The sequence below is a fragment of the Siniperca chuatsi genome, linkage group LG2, assembly GCF_020085105.1.
Source record: "Siniperca chuatsi isolate FFG_IHB_CAS linkage group LG2, ASM2008510v1, whole genome shotgun sequence".
Classification (NCBI taxonomy): domain Eukaryota; kingdom Metazoa; phylum Chordata; class Actinopteri; order Centrarchiformes; family Sinipercidae; genus Siniperca; species Siniperca chuatsi.
Genome location: NC_058043.1, coordinates 7,129,480 through 7,145,279, shown reverse-complemented (window position 1 = coordinate 7,145,279; position 15,800 = coordinate 7,129,480). Strand labels below are relative to the sequence as shown.

The 15,800-nt window shown below is 42.8% G+C and overlaps 1 protein-coding gene across 7 annotated transcripts in view; it reads right to left on the bottom strand.

The window, feature by feature from the left end:
* Positions 1-15,800, bottom strand: part of LOC122864429 (plasma membrane calcium-transporting ATPase 1-like) — a 109,991-nt gene that overhangs the window by 44,866 nt on the left and 49,325 nt on the right. For all 7 annotated transcript variants that reach the window (XM_044171887.1, XM_044171865.1, XM_044171895.1 and 4 more), the window contains exons 3-6: positions 5,891-6,088; positions 4,641-4,898; positions 3,726-3,851; positions 2,220-2,345 (exon numbers count right to left, since the gene is read on the bottom strand). In XM_044171887.1, the coding sequence (XP_044027822.1) occupies positions 2,220-2,345; positions 3,726-3,851; positions 4,641-4,898; positions 5,891-6,088 (708 nt within the window). The remainder of the gene's footprint in view (positions 1-2,219; positions 2,346-3,725; positions 3,852-4,640; positions 4,899-5,890; positions 6,089-15,800) is intronic.

The window sequence follows — 15,800 nt, the reverse complement described above, 5'->3', positions numbered from 1 at the left end:
CGTGTGTCTGCTGTTACCAGAACACAAGAAACACACAACAATGCTTGTACTTCTATCTTTGTGAGGACCCATTAAAGTTTCAGACTTGGTACATGTGGACACTTTGGAAAGTGACATTTTGTCCTCACTTTTTTAAAGGGCTTTCTGAGGGTTCAAGCTTGGTTTTAGGATTATGGTTAGAATCAGGTATAGATTAAGGTTACAGTTAAGGGCTAGGGAATCTACTTTGTCAGTAAAGGCCCTCACAAGCGTATAAGTACAGACACATGTATGAGATGAATATAAATGATCTTCTTTTGCTCATTTTCAGTTTAATTGCAGTTGAATCTGAAAATGTGTCTTGTGGTTCTCCTCATTAGGAATCCATTGCTGGTTTAATCAATGACTGGAGGCCGAAATGTAAACCTGAGCGTCTCTCTCCGCTGAGCTGGTACATTCAGCCAGTTCACAATGAATGCCTGACAAACTCAAACTTTAGCCAATAAAACAAATGATCAGACAAAAACAAACTAAAGAAAAAGACATGAGTAAAAGGGGGTTAGCATGATCACAAGCAAATCAAAAGCAATAGAGACCGACTGCAGAAGCCTGCTGGTTTACATCAAACTGCTCTGTGATTGTACGAGGATCAACTGGACTTTGGCTTTTGAAGGGTTCCACTTCAAAAAGCAACTGTATGTAAACAGAAGAAGGTACGTTTTGCATTTTTAACCAACATTACATCACTGTCAAATCAATGCCACAGTACAGTTGGCCATAAACTACCATGAATAAATGAGACCATGATGTAGTGTTTATTCAGGTGACCCACCAAACAGATTCTTTGTATTTTGGTGGATTATTTTGTCCTTTTTAAGGTCTGTGTGGAAACACAAAGTGTTGACTGACTGAAATAGTCACAATGATGAATTAATTTGCAAGTGTACAACAGAAAATAAAAAATATTGCTGTTGCTTCCCAACTAGTAATTATTCAGTTTACAATAACAGTGGCAGATTAACCATTAAAATAATTAGTAATTTTTTTAACAATAGGTCCTTGATTTCAGACAGGAGTAAACAAAAGCAGCTTCTAATTTTTATCCAGTGACCAACGATTTTGTTGAGATAACAAAATCACTGGCAGATTTTATCAGCTCTAGCTACCTAGCTAACTATCGTTAATTCCCAAGTTACTTGAAAACTCTCACTTGACTCCAGTCGACTTTTTTTTTATGTTTCCAACTGATTCTTTAAAAAAATGAGAACCCTGTAAAAGGCTCCTAAACATGCATTTAATGGCCACATACATATTATGATAACTCAGCATCACGTAATGACGCAAACAGACTGAGGCTAACAGGTCCCAGGTACAAATCCAGCACTCTCATGACATGGAAATAAATGAGCAACAGTTTTCTTGTATCCCAGGGAAGAGCTATTCATCCCTTGCATTATAGTATAGTTTAACAAGAAAAAAAGTTATCATCAGATATATTCCTTTCAGGCACAGCCTTGATTACAACTGTAGGTAGCGGGAGCTAGTTAGCCAGGCATGCTAAAGTTAGCAGCTTATATGACTACAAAATACGTTACCCTACAAACTCTTTGGATGCAGAGAATATCTCTTACTACAACCAAATGTACACCTCTACAACATGTGCAGAACTCCAAACACTGACAGGCCTGCCATGCCTTGTTATGGTTGCTAAGCTATGATTAGACAATCACTGTGAATTAGAAGTAAACTTGTGAACTTGCTGTTGCTATTGTACACATCCCTTTTGGTCAGATAATTAAATCTCATGTCAGTTGTGTTTAATTGTTGTTCAGCAGATATGATCACTACAGCTGAACTCAACCATGGTCTCATTTATTCACTGATGATGCTTTTGTGATCAGATTGAAGCTCATATAATAAAATATTACAGTTAGACCCTTCAAACAGCTCTGCTGTTGTCAGCTCAGACTGGATGAACTCTACCTGCTGACAGAGTCGGCTTGTAGTACAGGAGAAACTTCAAATCAACACCAGCTGATAAAAACGTGCAAATATTTCCAATCTGCACTGTTCAAACAGTAGAGTAGAAATATTCAGAAGCTGACACGGTGATAGTCGTCTTTCTAGCCAAACTTTCCTTCCAACACTTCACACACATAGTGTCCTTGTATGACCTTCAACACTTCAACATGAGCTGTGTTTTTTGAGACGTGTGTGACAGGCTTTGTCTCGTGTCTTACTTTTCTTGACCTTCTTCTCTTCGTCATTCTCGCTGGCGCCCAGCAGAGTAAAGATGATGCCAGTTTGAGAGTTGAGGCCGACGGCTGACACCACCATCCTGCCTGATCCTTCCATTACATGGGTCCCTGAGGAAAGATTCAAAAAGGTAGAATCACAACAGGAACTTGTTTTTAACCATCACTGTGTTACTGTCATTTCTTTATCATTTTAATAATTTTATCAGTCTAATCTTCTCTTCAGCTACATCATTGAATACTGTTAGCTTTTTTGTTCAGTGTTGTTACAGTTTGATGATATTATTAACTTGTGGAGTTCCCCAAGGATCAATCTTAGGGCCACTACTTTTAAATCTTACAGTATGTTACCTCTTGGTGGAGACATGGCATATCTTTCTTTGTTGATGACACACAGCTTTATGTGGCTGAGTCTCCTGATGACACAGGATCAACTCTTGCTCTTTTTAGATATAAATTTTAGATATAAGTGCCAGGATGTCACAAAACATTCTACAGCTCAACAAGGATACACCAGAAATTTTAGTTATAGGTTCCGAGGCTCAGAGAGAGAAACTAGGGTTACCAACTTTCATGCTTTTGGTGTGATACACCTGCTTTTAGATTTTGTCTCACGCTCTCCAAACAAATTACATGCTAAATAATAGGGAGCCACACCTTGATTAAAAGGTGTGAATGTCACACAATTCCCATATTTCAGTACCATGACTGGTCCATAAACATTATAGAGGCTACAATATGGAGACACAAACACAAAGACCTCTCCCAAAACACCTTTTATGTATATTGAGTTTTTCTTCTTTCACTTAGCTCTACAATTTTGCATCTATTAGAGAATGAAATGGCATCAAAATACATCTTTGGTACAGTTGGATTATCAAAATACAACTTTTAATGTGATTTAGAAGAAAAACAACAAAACAAATGAAAAAAAAACAACCAAAATCGACAAGCCTGGAGAAACTGACAATAAAATTTTATTCTCCAGGACATGCCCTTGCATTTCTTTTGTGCACTGAGACACTAAGTGATTTTACACGGACATTAAACGTACTAACAGTGTTGATCTTTAAGTGGTTTGATATATTTTTCCATATGCCTTAGTAATGCATTAGCAATTGCTTTACTGTTTATTTGAAACAGGGTTCTCCGTGCATCTTCAAGCAATATGCATGAATGCTTTATTATTATTAGCTAGATAGTTACCAGTGGAGCACTGCACTAGCCTGTATGAAAGGTGCCATACAAATTACACTTGATCGATTGAGTTGATCGATCGTTTGTCCTGACAGCTGGTGTGGTCTGATATGGATATAATGCATTATTTAGTTTGATTCAACATCCTGCTTGAGAGGATTTTCCTTCCAGACAAGAATCAAACAGAAACACTGAATGTGATTGTTTAAGGGTAGTGAATATGAACAGAATCACTTCAAAGATCAATCATCAGTGTTGGTCCATGTTATCATGAGACTGTAAGCAGGCACTCACCAGACAGCAGCATGGGGTCCTTCTCCAGAGACTTGCGGACCTGATCGGACTCGCCGGTCAGAGAGCTCTCGTCAATCTTCAAGTCGTTGCCTTGGATCAGGATCCCGTCAGCAGGCAGCAGGTCTCCTGCAGGCACAGAGGTCAGAGGGTGCATTTCATTTATTGCTCGAAACAGCTTCAATGTAAACAGATTTTTGCTCTTTGCCGCAGTCCTCTCATACTCTGATGAAGGCTGAACACCAAAACGTTACATTAAACACTTCAACCAAACTGCTGAGCACATACTGTTTAGCTCTCCTATTAATTCCTGCTAAAAAGTGATTATATTGTACAATTGTAAAATAGAAAAAACAACTGGAATCTGAACTTAATCTACCCACTCTGTAGTTGTTGTTGTTAAAAACAGAGTATAACAGATCCAAGAAATCCACAGCACACTCATGTACCACCCAGTCAGTGATGCATCAGAAAAGTTACAACAAAAAGATGGAGGAGGCAGCACATGTAACATTCTTAGAGGTAACTTTTTAGCTTGTATTTCAATTTTCTTTCATCTTCCTTAAACATATAATTATGATGCATCACTTTCTGTGTCTCTTTCCCTTTAATTATACACTATAAGACCAACAGGACAGCCCTGTCCTGGTCTGGCTCCAGCATACGATCATATTTTAAACAAAAGTGTGCTTCTAGCTCAACATGACATATTCAGCGGTTTTGGTAAAACTCTCAAGCCTTAAAAATATCTTTAATAAATGTGCATCAATGTAGAAACAATCAGAATGAACATTAAACAGACAGAAAATTACAAAAAGGAGGGACCATCCAGTCATGTTTGAGTCTGTCTTTAAACTTGTGAGGCAGTTATTAACGTCACAGGTTTGATATTTCAGTCTGGTGTCTGTGGTCTCGTACCGTATTTGATCTGAGCGATGTCTCCCACCACGATCTCGGCCACAGGGATCTGGATGACCTGGCCTTTACGAATGACGGTGAACTTTTGTTCCTGCTCGATGCGACTTTGCAGCCCGCGGAACTGCTTCTCCTTGGACCAATCGTTGAAGGCCGTCACCAGGACCACGATGATGACCGAGAACAGGATAGCGGCACCCTCGATCCAGCCAGCCTGGGACTCGCCCTCGTCCTCGACGCCGCCTGCAACCTGGCCACATGCTGCGAGAAGACGAGGAGGCGTTGAATTAGAATCACTTTCACCAAGTAAATACGTCAAGTCCAAACAGGACGGAGCAGCTCTGTCAAACTAAAACTGTACAACTAACTTTAAACTAACTAAGGTTTTAATTTTAATACTAGTTTTAGCAACAATGTTTTCAACACAAATGCTCCAACGTGAACTTTACTTTTTCTATTTTCTTTGTCTTTTGTATATTCAATTCTAGGCTAACTATTAACATTCGTGGAATAAAAAACATATTTATGTAATCATTTCCTTAAGTTTTTGAACATCTTTGCACAGGGCCGAGCAGGATTTTGTAAATAGATAAATAAATCAATGAAATAGGAATAAATAAAATAAATATAACAAACCAAACAAATAACTAAAAGAAATAAAGAGGAAAAATAGCATAGAAGTTAAAGTAAATTAATATATAAAAATATACTGTACATAAAATGTTTTAATTAAAATGAATAAATAAATGTACAAATAAAGATATTAAATACTGAGCGCCTCCCCCCCAAAAAATTGATTATTAAAATAAAATAAGATTAAATAATGATTAAAAGACAGAAATTAGATTACAAAATAATTACAGAATTAATGAATTCAGTTAAATGCTCAATTATACTTTCTGTACATTTTAACAAACAGGTCTATGTGGTGTTTCCATGAATGGAATTCTGGTGGAGAAATACTTAAACCTTGATTTATTTATTATGTTACTGGCATAAAAGTGATCAAATTTAAAATATATAGAGTCTAAAAATACAGGGATCAGCTTAAAAAACTACCCATCATGTGTTTGAATTGTAGAATGTAAACTCCCCCCAGATTACTAAAACCTCCAAATTTACAGTCACACACAAATACAAAATAAAATAAAATAAAATAGCTAGGACATGACCTCAGTGGTACCTACGGCCCTGTCTTTAATGAATTTTGCCAGTAAAAAACCTGCCAGAGTCCAGACTCTGACTGTACCGACCTTCACTGTCGCCCCCTGGTGGATGGTAGAAGGACAGGCCCAGCGAGATGATGGCAGCGATTTCCAAGATTATAAGCGTGACATCCTGCAGAGCCTCCCACACCAGCTGCAGGAACGTCTTGGCCTTCTTCGGGGGGATGAAGTTCTGGCCATACGCAGTGTGACGTTTCTCCAAATCAACGGGGTTACCAGACAGACCTGCAGACATAAACACAAGACATTAATATTCACATCAATACAAAAAAAGGGGAAATAACTGGAGTGCGTCTTTGCTTTATAAACAAAAGTCACACTTAATGCTCTTTGGAGCCAAGAATCCAAGGCCCTCTGAGTAAAATAAATAATACTGCACAGCTGACACCACCCTGATTTGGCTAAAAGCCTTCTTCAGGGTGTAAAGTCAAATTCAAACATGACACAAATGAGTTTCAGGTGTGTGGATGGAAGTTAAGAGGAAAGCGTTGCTACAGGAATGACACAGTATGTACGGTATATGTACAGTATACAGATCATATCATAACTTCTCAAAAAGATAATCAACATATTCAAGGAAAAAATGACAGGTGAGTTTTATAAAACACAATTTGACAAAACTTATTAAAAAAATCTTTGGATTCATTAGGCACTGTGTCTGTTGTAACTTTAAGGGTTGAAATCCAAAAGTTTCCCTTTGAAGTCATTTTTACAGCTAATCTCTTCTTCTACCCCTGAGACACACTAAATTCTTTTATCTTGGGTCCCAAGATATCATAACATTGTAACATCATCACGTAGCAGCAGCAGCTGCACAGAAACATGATGTACCTTCGTCCCTCGTGTATTACACGTTCAAATGGATGCTCATGCACAACAGAGAGCCGAAGTCATGACGTCACATCCGGGCTAGCCTCTGTAACTCAGTGCAATCTCTCATTCAGCCTTTCTTTCATCTGTCTTTCTGAAAAAATGAAGCGTGGTTCTGAGTTCCTGGGAAGACAAATCAACATCCACTACAGCAGTTGCTATAAGAAAGTGAAACCTAGTGCAACCTCTACTGGCGCAGTTCCACAGCAGTTGGTGTTTAACTGACAATGTTATATCTGCCATTTTGTCTGATTTGTGTCTAGGCAAATATTGACACGCATCTTTTATCTACTCCCTAAAATGCCCTTTGTTGAACCATTATCTGTAAGTCCTCTTTTTTTTAATTACAGCTGTTTTGTGATTGTTGATTTGTTAATAAGCAGAATTTTGTTTTCCTATGATCAGCTTACTGCTAACCAAGCTAGCCACTATACTAGCTGTCTAGAACGAATGTGGACTCTATTTTAGATTAATTACTGTGCTATACTTCTATAGGGACTTAATGTTGATCTTTCACTGGTGATACTTTGTTTCTTCCTGGCATGAAGCACTATGTAACTAATTTGACAGCTAGTCTATACTTTTAGTTTCCTTGTTACTGTACTAACTCATTTTTACAATATCTTTGGTTTAAATAATGTTTATGGAATCTCATCGTTTTCTGATTTGCAATCACTATCATTGAATTTGTTGTGAATACTGTTTTCACAGTTTCACAATTGGCCAACTCCTGTCTGAAACCTTTATTGGAAGTGTGATTAGCTCGCTGCAAAGCTGTGCACCTACACGCAGTGAAGGCAGGAGATGCACTATAGGCATGAAACGATTTATATAAACAGTAGTTTTGCAAGGTGACCTATTTTTGTTGCCATGAAAGACTGCAGTATTTCCATAAACAGTATTTATTTGGGCGAATCACCAGCACAGACTTGTTCCACCCAGACAAATTATGTATTTTTGTATTCATTATTTCCTCCTTTCAGTTAAAAAAACTGACTAAAAGGTCAGACTAATGGTTTGTTCAAGTGCAGCCACACAGATTGGACAAATAAATCCCATGATCAGAAGTGAATTATAAAATGTAAGTAGTTGTGCCGCTTTCTAGGTTTCACTGATCCCTGTATGTTGTATCCAGCAGTGGTTCCCCAACATTTTTAGCTTGTGATCCTTTAAAACGACCCCTTGTCACCAGTTCCAATTGCCTACTGGTTGTGATCAGTTTCTAACACAGAGAAAAGACATTTATTTTATCATGTTTGGAGGCCTGACAAGCAAAAATTATATAGCAATTCACAAGAAAAAGTAAATATAACTGAACACACAATCTGCTGCTCCACCAGACCCAAAATGCTCCATGTCAACACACCACCACCTGATCAGACCGACCCAGCCTGGATCAGCTGGCTCACATGAAAGTAGACCTCCGTTAAACACTCATTTGGAAATCAACAATCAAAAACATAAAATAAAATAAGTAGAATTATGTAAAGACAAATTGGCAGATTAATTGATGATTTAAATAACCGTTAGTTGCAGCCCTGTACTCCGACAACCAACAAATAAGTGGAATCGTTGAGATTTATTAAACACATTTTTTGTCCTGTTAATTAAAAAATCTGTGATGTTTTTCTTCTTGTCCCTCTGCAGAAAGATCTCTTACAATCCTCTCCTCTGCGAAGACCAAACAATATCTGTGAGTTATTGATTCCAGAGCTGTGACTGTCCAGCAGTGACTCACATTTAACTGCTCATTCATTCTCCATATAAAGACAATAAAAACAAAGAGATTTCTCAGTCAACCTGGATGCAGAGCAGGAGGGCTTCGTCTTTAGAGCTCCTTACTTTTGGATTTAGTTTTAAAAAACTGGGTGAAAATCAGATTTCACAATTTGCAGTTTATTTATTATACTCCACCAATTAATGAAGGGTAATCAGCAGCTTGTGTTTATCCTCACTTTCTAATACCGGAGGATTTTCTGAGCTGAGCTCGTCACTACAGAACCTCATTAACTTTAACTTCAGTAAACAGTGTTTATTTGCAGCAACTTCTGGGTGCACAGGGACTGAATGAAAGAAAAATAGTTTAACTGATCTGCTTCTTTAGAATAAATATCGTTATTTTTCACTAAAACCTGAAAATCTGTGACTTCTACTGCATGGCTGTGTGGGCAGCAACATGGCTGCTGTGGATTCTTGGTGGAATTGGGAGATGTGCAGTGGAACGTGATCTGAATGTCAACAGACCGCACAGCCAGGACTCCTCATGACGGAGGACTCTGTAAGTCAGCATGAACTTGAGCTCAGACATGTTTCTGCCTTAATATGTTTCTTGGCCTCTTATTTGTTCTCTGATGATTCTCTCCAGACCAGCGGAGGAACGTAACTAAGTACATTTACTCAAGTACTGTACTTAAGTACAAATCTAAGATACTTTCTACTTCTACTCCACTACATCTCAGAGGGAAACATTGTTTTTCACACCAAACATATGAAGAGTTTATAATATATGATAAAACTACCTAACAGTTTATACAAGTACAGCTGAAATGATTAGTCAAAGTCATTTTTCATGTAAAACATTTCACAGCTCCAGCTTCACAAATGTGAAGATTTGCTGTTTTTCCTTTTAATTATTTAAAAAAAAATTATTGTATTGTTAATAATGTTGAGATTTGGACTGTTGGTTGGACAAAACAAGCATTGTGCAGGTGTCACTTTGGGCTCTGGGTAATTATTTGAGATGAGGTGTTTTGGGGTAAAATGAGGTGAAGTGGTCTTAAAGTGGATTAAATTAGATGATGAAATGAAAGGATGTAAGAATGGATGCACGATGGATGAGGCCAGATTAGGAAAAGTGAGAAGAAACTGGGTGAAGCGAGATGAGATGTTAGATGAGATTAGATAAAATGAAATAAAGTCATGTGACCAAAGGTGAGATAAAATGAGATGAGGCTAGGTGAAGTGAGATGAAGAAGAGATGACATGGGGTGAAAGGAGATGATGTGATGAGTTGAGGGGAAGTGATTTTAGGCGAGATGAGGAGGTGAGATGATATGAAGTCAAACGAGATGAGATGAAGTGATATGAGATGAGGGGATGTGAGATGAGATGAAATGATGTGAAATGATATCACGAGTTAAGATAAAGTGAGAGGAGGTGACACGAAATGAGGTGTGGAGTTATGAAATGAAGTAAGATAAAAGGAGGTAAGGTGAAATGAGATTAGATGAGGTGAGGCGATTTTAGGTGAGATGAGGTTGATGAGGTGAAGTGATATTATAGGAGAGGAGATGAATTTATGTGAGATGTAAATAAAAAGCTTTACAAAATAAAACTTAAAAGCTACAGTATTAACACAGTGCTCTACCATAGACCAGTGTACATGAATATACTTCTGTGTAAAAGCAGCAGCTTCCTAACATGTCTGACTGACATATCTGCGGTTTGGTGCACAAACAGAGATTATAAAAATACACTGGTTGTCAAAGTCTTCATCAGCAAAGTTTCTTCACACTGTGGTTTAGTTCAAAGTTTGGTTTGATCATTTTGAAGCCAGTGATTGATGCTGAAAGCTCCTGTCAAGCTAAAATAAAGAAAAACAGAATCACAGAGCACCTTTACTGGCTGTTCGAAAGACACAAGTCTGATTTTTCTGGTTTAATGTTGTGATTGTGACGGCGGGTTTCATCTGGTGCCAGCCGTCAGCTTGCTGTGTTGGTGAACGTCCCCGTGGAGTTGCAGATTAAAGCTCTGAGATGATGTTCCAGTAACAGCAGAGCAGTCTGCTGCATACTTGCCTGTCACAGATGTTTATGAATTTCAGCTTCCAGCAGAAATGGACTTCATTGGTCAAAAAAGAGGCCTCTTTACCACACTCATTTTTCACTTTCGTTCATTCTCCCTCTGGCAGATGAAACTACAGCAGCAGGAATTAATGTCCAGTCTCATTGTTAAGAATTTTTGATGTCCACTACAAAGACAGAGGACTGTTTCTCCTTCTCTCTCCCCCATGTTGTCAGAACTGCTTCCTATTTCCTTTATGATCTCTTCGGTTCATCCACCAGTCCTGTCTTTGTCTCCATCTTTTCGATCATCATCATGTGGTGCTTTATTCTTTCCCTGCTGTCCCACAGCTGGACTGACAGAAACAAGTGATGGTAATGTCACGCTTCAGCTTCAGTTGTATCCGACATTTTAGAGGCAATGCAATTGCATATATAATAAATGCAAAGATGCGAGCAGACGTGAACAGTTGCAAATTGTCCTGAGGCCACATGCATTAAGGCGACGATGCATCCTTCAAAAAGATTTGCACTTACTCACAGGCTTTATGGCTAACTTCATAAATGTTATTTCCGATAACAGAACTGGAGTTTCTGCTGAGTTCTGAGATCAGTCAGAGTCACAAATTCTGAAAATTAAATATGAATTCAATTTGAAACTTGATATACAATTTGGATTTGTGGGGTTCGAAAAAACAGATTTATCAAATTTAATTTAACCTGCAGCAACTATGCACAAATTTGAGTTACTTGAAGTGAATTGACAGTCTTAACCACTGAGGCTCATGTTTCTCTACTAGATTTGAAAATTAAGACTTTAATGCTAAATGGGTGTGCTCCGACACCCGACCAGCACCGGTTAGAGCCGGGTGGGCGTAGTTTCCATTTCAAAATGGCACATGGCCTTATGTAGTCCTGATGGAGCCTGCATGGCTATCTACCGAAAGTTGGACATTTCACAGTCACAGATCCACTAATGAAATTTTTAACTTTAAAGCTGAAAATAAGAAACAATGTCAGGCAGGTGTAAAGTAACAAAAAATGTGATTTGGTGCAACAGAGATACTGTAGCTCATGTCAAATCAAAGATGGCGCAGGATTTCTTCCTCGCTCACCGGCTAGTGTGAGCTCAGTGCTGCCACTGCTGGTGGCCAGCAGATATAGTGCAGCACACTAGTGATTAAAACGGTTATCCCATCGTCTTTAATTTGACATGGTTTGTATTGACTTAAATGGAAGAGAATGTTTGTGGTCGGTGCAAGCAGGCGTTTAGACAGAAAATAGCCCTGTTTGTTTTATTTTTGGCTTATACAAAGATGTGATAACTTTTGGTTGAAACTAACTGTTCACCCCTCCTTGAACCGCCACCTTAACGTGGTGGAGGGGTTTGAGTACCCGAATGACCCTGGGAGCTATGTTGCCTGGGGCTGTATGCCCCTGGTAGGGTCACCCATGGCAAACAGGTCCAGGGTGACGGGTCAGACCAAGAGCGGTTCAGAAGCCCCTTATGGATTACTTAAAATCAAGGCCAGTTACGTCGCCCGGATTGGCGCTACCGGGGCCCACCCTGGAGCCAGGCCTGGGGTGGGTGCCCGACGGCGAGCGCCTGGTGGCCGGGCCTTTCCCACGGGGCCGGCCGGGCACAGCCCGAAGGAGCGACGTGGGGCCGTCCTCCCGTGGACCCACCACCCGCAGGAGGATCCGTAAGGGGCCGGTGCAGAGAGATCTGGGCGGCAGTCGAAGGCAGGGGCTTCGCGACCAGATCTCCGGACACAGAAACTGGCTCTAGGGACATGGAATGTCACTTCGCTGGGGGAAGGAGCCTGAGCTTGTGCGGGAGGTTGAGCGTTACCGGCTAGATATAGTCGGCCTCGCCTCCACGCACAGCCTGGGCTCTGGAACCCGTCTCCTCGAGAGGGGCTGGACGCTCCATTTCTCTGGCGTTGCCGGGCGGGAGAGCGGCGGCGGGCTGGTGTGGGCCTGCTCATAGCCCCACAGCTCAGCCGTCACGTGTTGGAGTTTACCCCAGTGAACGAGAGGGTCGCGTCCCTCCGCCTCCGGGTGGGGGACAGGTCTCTCACTGTTGTGGCGGCCTACGGGCCGAACAGCAGTGCAGAGTACCAGGCCTTCTTGGAGTCCCTGGGAGGGGTACTAGACAGTGCACCACCCGGGGACTCCGTTGTTCTACTGGGGGACTTCAACGCCCACGTGGGCAACGACAGTGACACCTGGAGAGGGGTAATCGGAAGGAACGGCCCCTGATCTGAACCCGAGCGGTGTTCAGTTGTTGGACTTCTGTGCTAGTTACAGTTTGTCCATAACTAACACCATGTTCAAGCACAAGGGTGTCCATCAGTGCACGTGGCACCAGGACACCTTAGGCGGGAGGTCGATGATCGACTTTGTTGTCGTATCATCTGACCTCCGCCGCCGCGTGTCTTGGACACTCGGGTGAAGAGAGGGGCGGAGCTGTCAACCGATCACCACCTGGTGGTGAGTTGGATCCGCTGGCGGGGAGGAAGCCGGACAGACTTGGCAGGCCCAAGCGTATCGTGAGGGTCTGCTGGGAACGCTGGCGGAGCCCTCTGTCAGCAGGGTCTACAACTCACACCTCCGGAGAGCTTCTCCCAGATCCCGGGAGGTTGGGGACATTGAGTCCGAGTGGACCATGTTTTCCACCTCCATTGTCGATGCGCGCGGCTCGTAGCTGTGGTCGCAAGGTTTCTGGTGCCTGTCGCGCGGCAATCCCCGAACACGGTGGTGGACGCGGAAGTAAGGGATGCCGTCAGGCTGAAGAAGGAGTCCTATCGGGCCTTGTTGGCTCGTGGGACTCCCGAGGCAGCTGACAGGTACCGGCAGGCTAAGCGTGCTGCAGCCCGTGCGGTCACAGAGGCAAAAACTCAGGACTGGGAGAGGTTCGGAGAGGCCATGGAGGAGGACTATCGGTCGGCCTCAAAGAAATTCTGGCAAACCGTCCGACGGCTCAGGAGGGGGAAGCAGTGCTTCACCAACACCTTGTACGGTGCGGGTGGAGAGCTGTTGACCTCGACTGGGGATGTTGTCGGACGGTGGAAGGAATACTTTGAGGATCTCCTCAATCCCGCTGTCACGTCTTCCGAAGAGGAAGCGGAGGCTGGGGACCCGGAGGCGGACTCATCCATCACCCTGGCCGAAGTCACTGAGGTTGTTGGCAAGCTCCTTGGTGGCAAGGCTTCGGGGTGGATGAGATCCGTCCTGAGTATCTTAAGTCTCTGGATGTTGTGGGACTGTCTTGGCTGACACGTCTCTGCAACATCGCGTGGCGGTCTGGGACAGTGCCTCTGGACTGGCAGACCGGGGTGGTGGTCCCTCTGTATAAGAAGGGGACCGGAGGGTGTGTTCCAATCACAGAGGATCACACTTCTCAGCCTCCCGGTAAGGTCTATTCCAGGGTACTGGAGAGGAGAATTCGTCCGATAGTCGAACCTCGGATTCAGGAGGAGCAGAGTGGTTTTCGTCCCGGTCGTGGAACACTGGACCAGCTCTATACTCTCCATCGGGTGCTCGAGGGTTCATGGGAGTTTGCCCAACCAGTCCACATGTGCTTTGTGGATCTGGAGAAGGCATTCGACCGTGTGCCCCGGGCGCTTTGTGGGGGTGCTCTGGGAGTATGGGGTCCGGGGCCCTTTGCTAAGGGCTGTCCGGTCCCTGTATAACCGGAGCAGGAGCTGTGTTCGCATTGCCGGCAGTAAGTCAGACCTGTTCCCGGTACATGTTGGACTCCGCCAGGGCTGCCCTTTGTCACCGGTTCTGTTCATAATTTATATGGACAGAATTTCTAGGCGCAGTCAGGGGCCGGAGGGTGTCCGGTTTGGGAACCACAGGATCTCATCTCTGCTGTTTGCAGATGATGTCGTTCTGATGGCTTCTTCAAGCCGGGACCTGCAGCATGCACTGGGACGGTTTGCAGCCGAGTGTGAAGCAGCTGGGATGAGAATCAGCTCTTCCAAATCTGAGGCCATGGTTCTTGACCGGAAAAAGGTGGTTTGCTCTCTTCGCGTGGGTGGGGAGTCCTTGCCCCAAGTGGAGGAGTTTAAGTATCTTGGGGTCTTGTTCACGAGTGAGGGACGGATGGAGCGTGAGATTGACAGGCGGATCGGTGCAGCGTCTGCAGTGATGCGGGCGCTGTATCGGACCGTTGTGGTAAAGAAGGAGCTGAGTCGAAAGACAAAGCTCTCGATTTACGGTCAATCTCACGCTCCTGCCCTCACCTATGGTCATGAGCTTTGGGTAGTGACCGAAAGGACAAGATCGCGGATACAAGCGGCCGAAATGGGCTTCCTCCGCCGAGTGGCTGGGCGCTCCCTTAGAGATAGGGTGAGGAGCTCAGTCACACGGGGAGCTCGAGTAGAGCCGCTGCTCCTCCACGTCGAGAGGAGCCAGCTGAGGTGGCTAGGGCATCTGATCCGGATGCCTCCTGGGCGCCTCCCTCGGGAGGTGTTCTGGGCATGTCCCACCGGGAGGCGGCCCCGGGGAAGACCCAGGACACGCTGGAGGGACTATGTCTCTCGGCTGGCCTGGGAACGCCTCGGGATCCCCGGAGGAGCTGGAGGAAGTGTCTGGGGCGAAGGAAGTCTGGGAGTCCCTGCTTAGACTGCTGCCCCCGCGACCCGGCCCCGGATAAGCGGAAGAAGATGGATGGATGGATGGATGGACTAACTGTTCAACAGAGGTCCAAAGATCAGTTCACACAGAAGTGGCTCCAGAGTATGACAGTGGGTGACAAAGTTAAAATTTTGCATGAAAACAGGAATGGCAGACAAGCTGTTTGCTGAGGATCTGTAACCTTTTTTGCCAAATGCAAAAATGCAAGCACATACAAGTACATACCCGAGTTTCAGCTCAATATTAGCATTGAACCAATATGATGAATTTTTTTTAGCTTACTTTGAGAATTTTTCTTCTACAAACCTTGTTTTTAAATGAATAAAAGTCAAAGTTTTCAGATGTTAAATGTCAAAACACAAGCAGCCATTCAAGAACTTTGTCTAAATGAAATACAGTGTAAAAATGGCAAAATTATGAAGAATAATTCAATAATATTATGAATCTGACCAGACATATGATGTAAACGTTTGCTACTGGACAGTATTTTATAGCACACAGACATTTTCTGTCAAATAAAAGAAGTGGATCTGAGGGCTGAACTGCCTTTATAAAGTGTGTGTGACATGTGACCATGTGAACAGTTGCCATGATAACACCTACAGAAGCCGTCCTCTCAGGTCACTAGTAATTATATTATT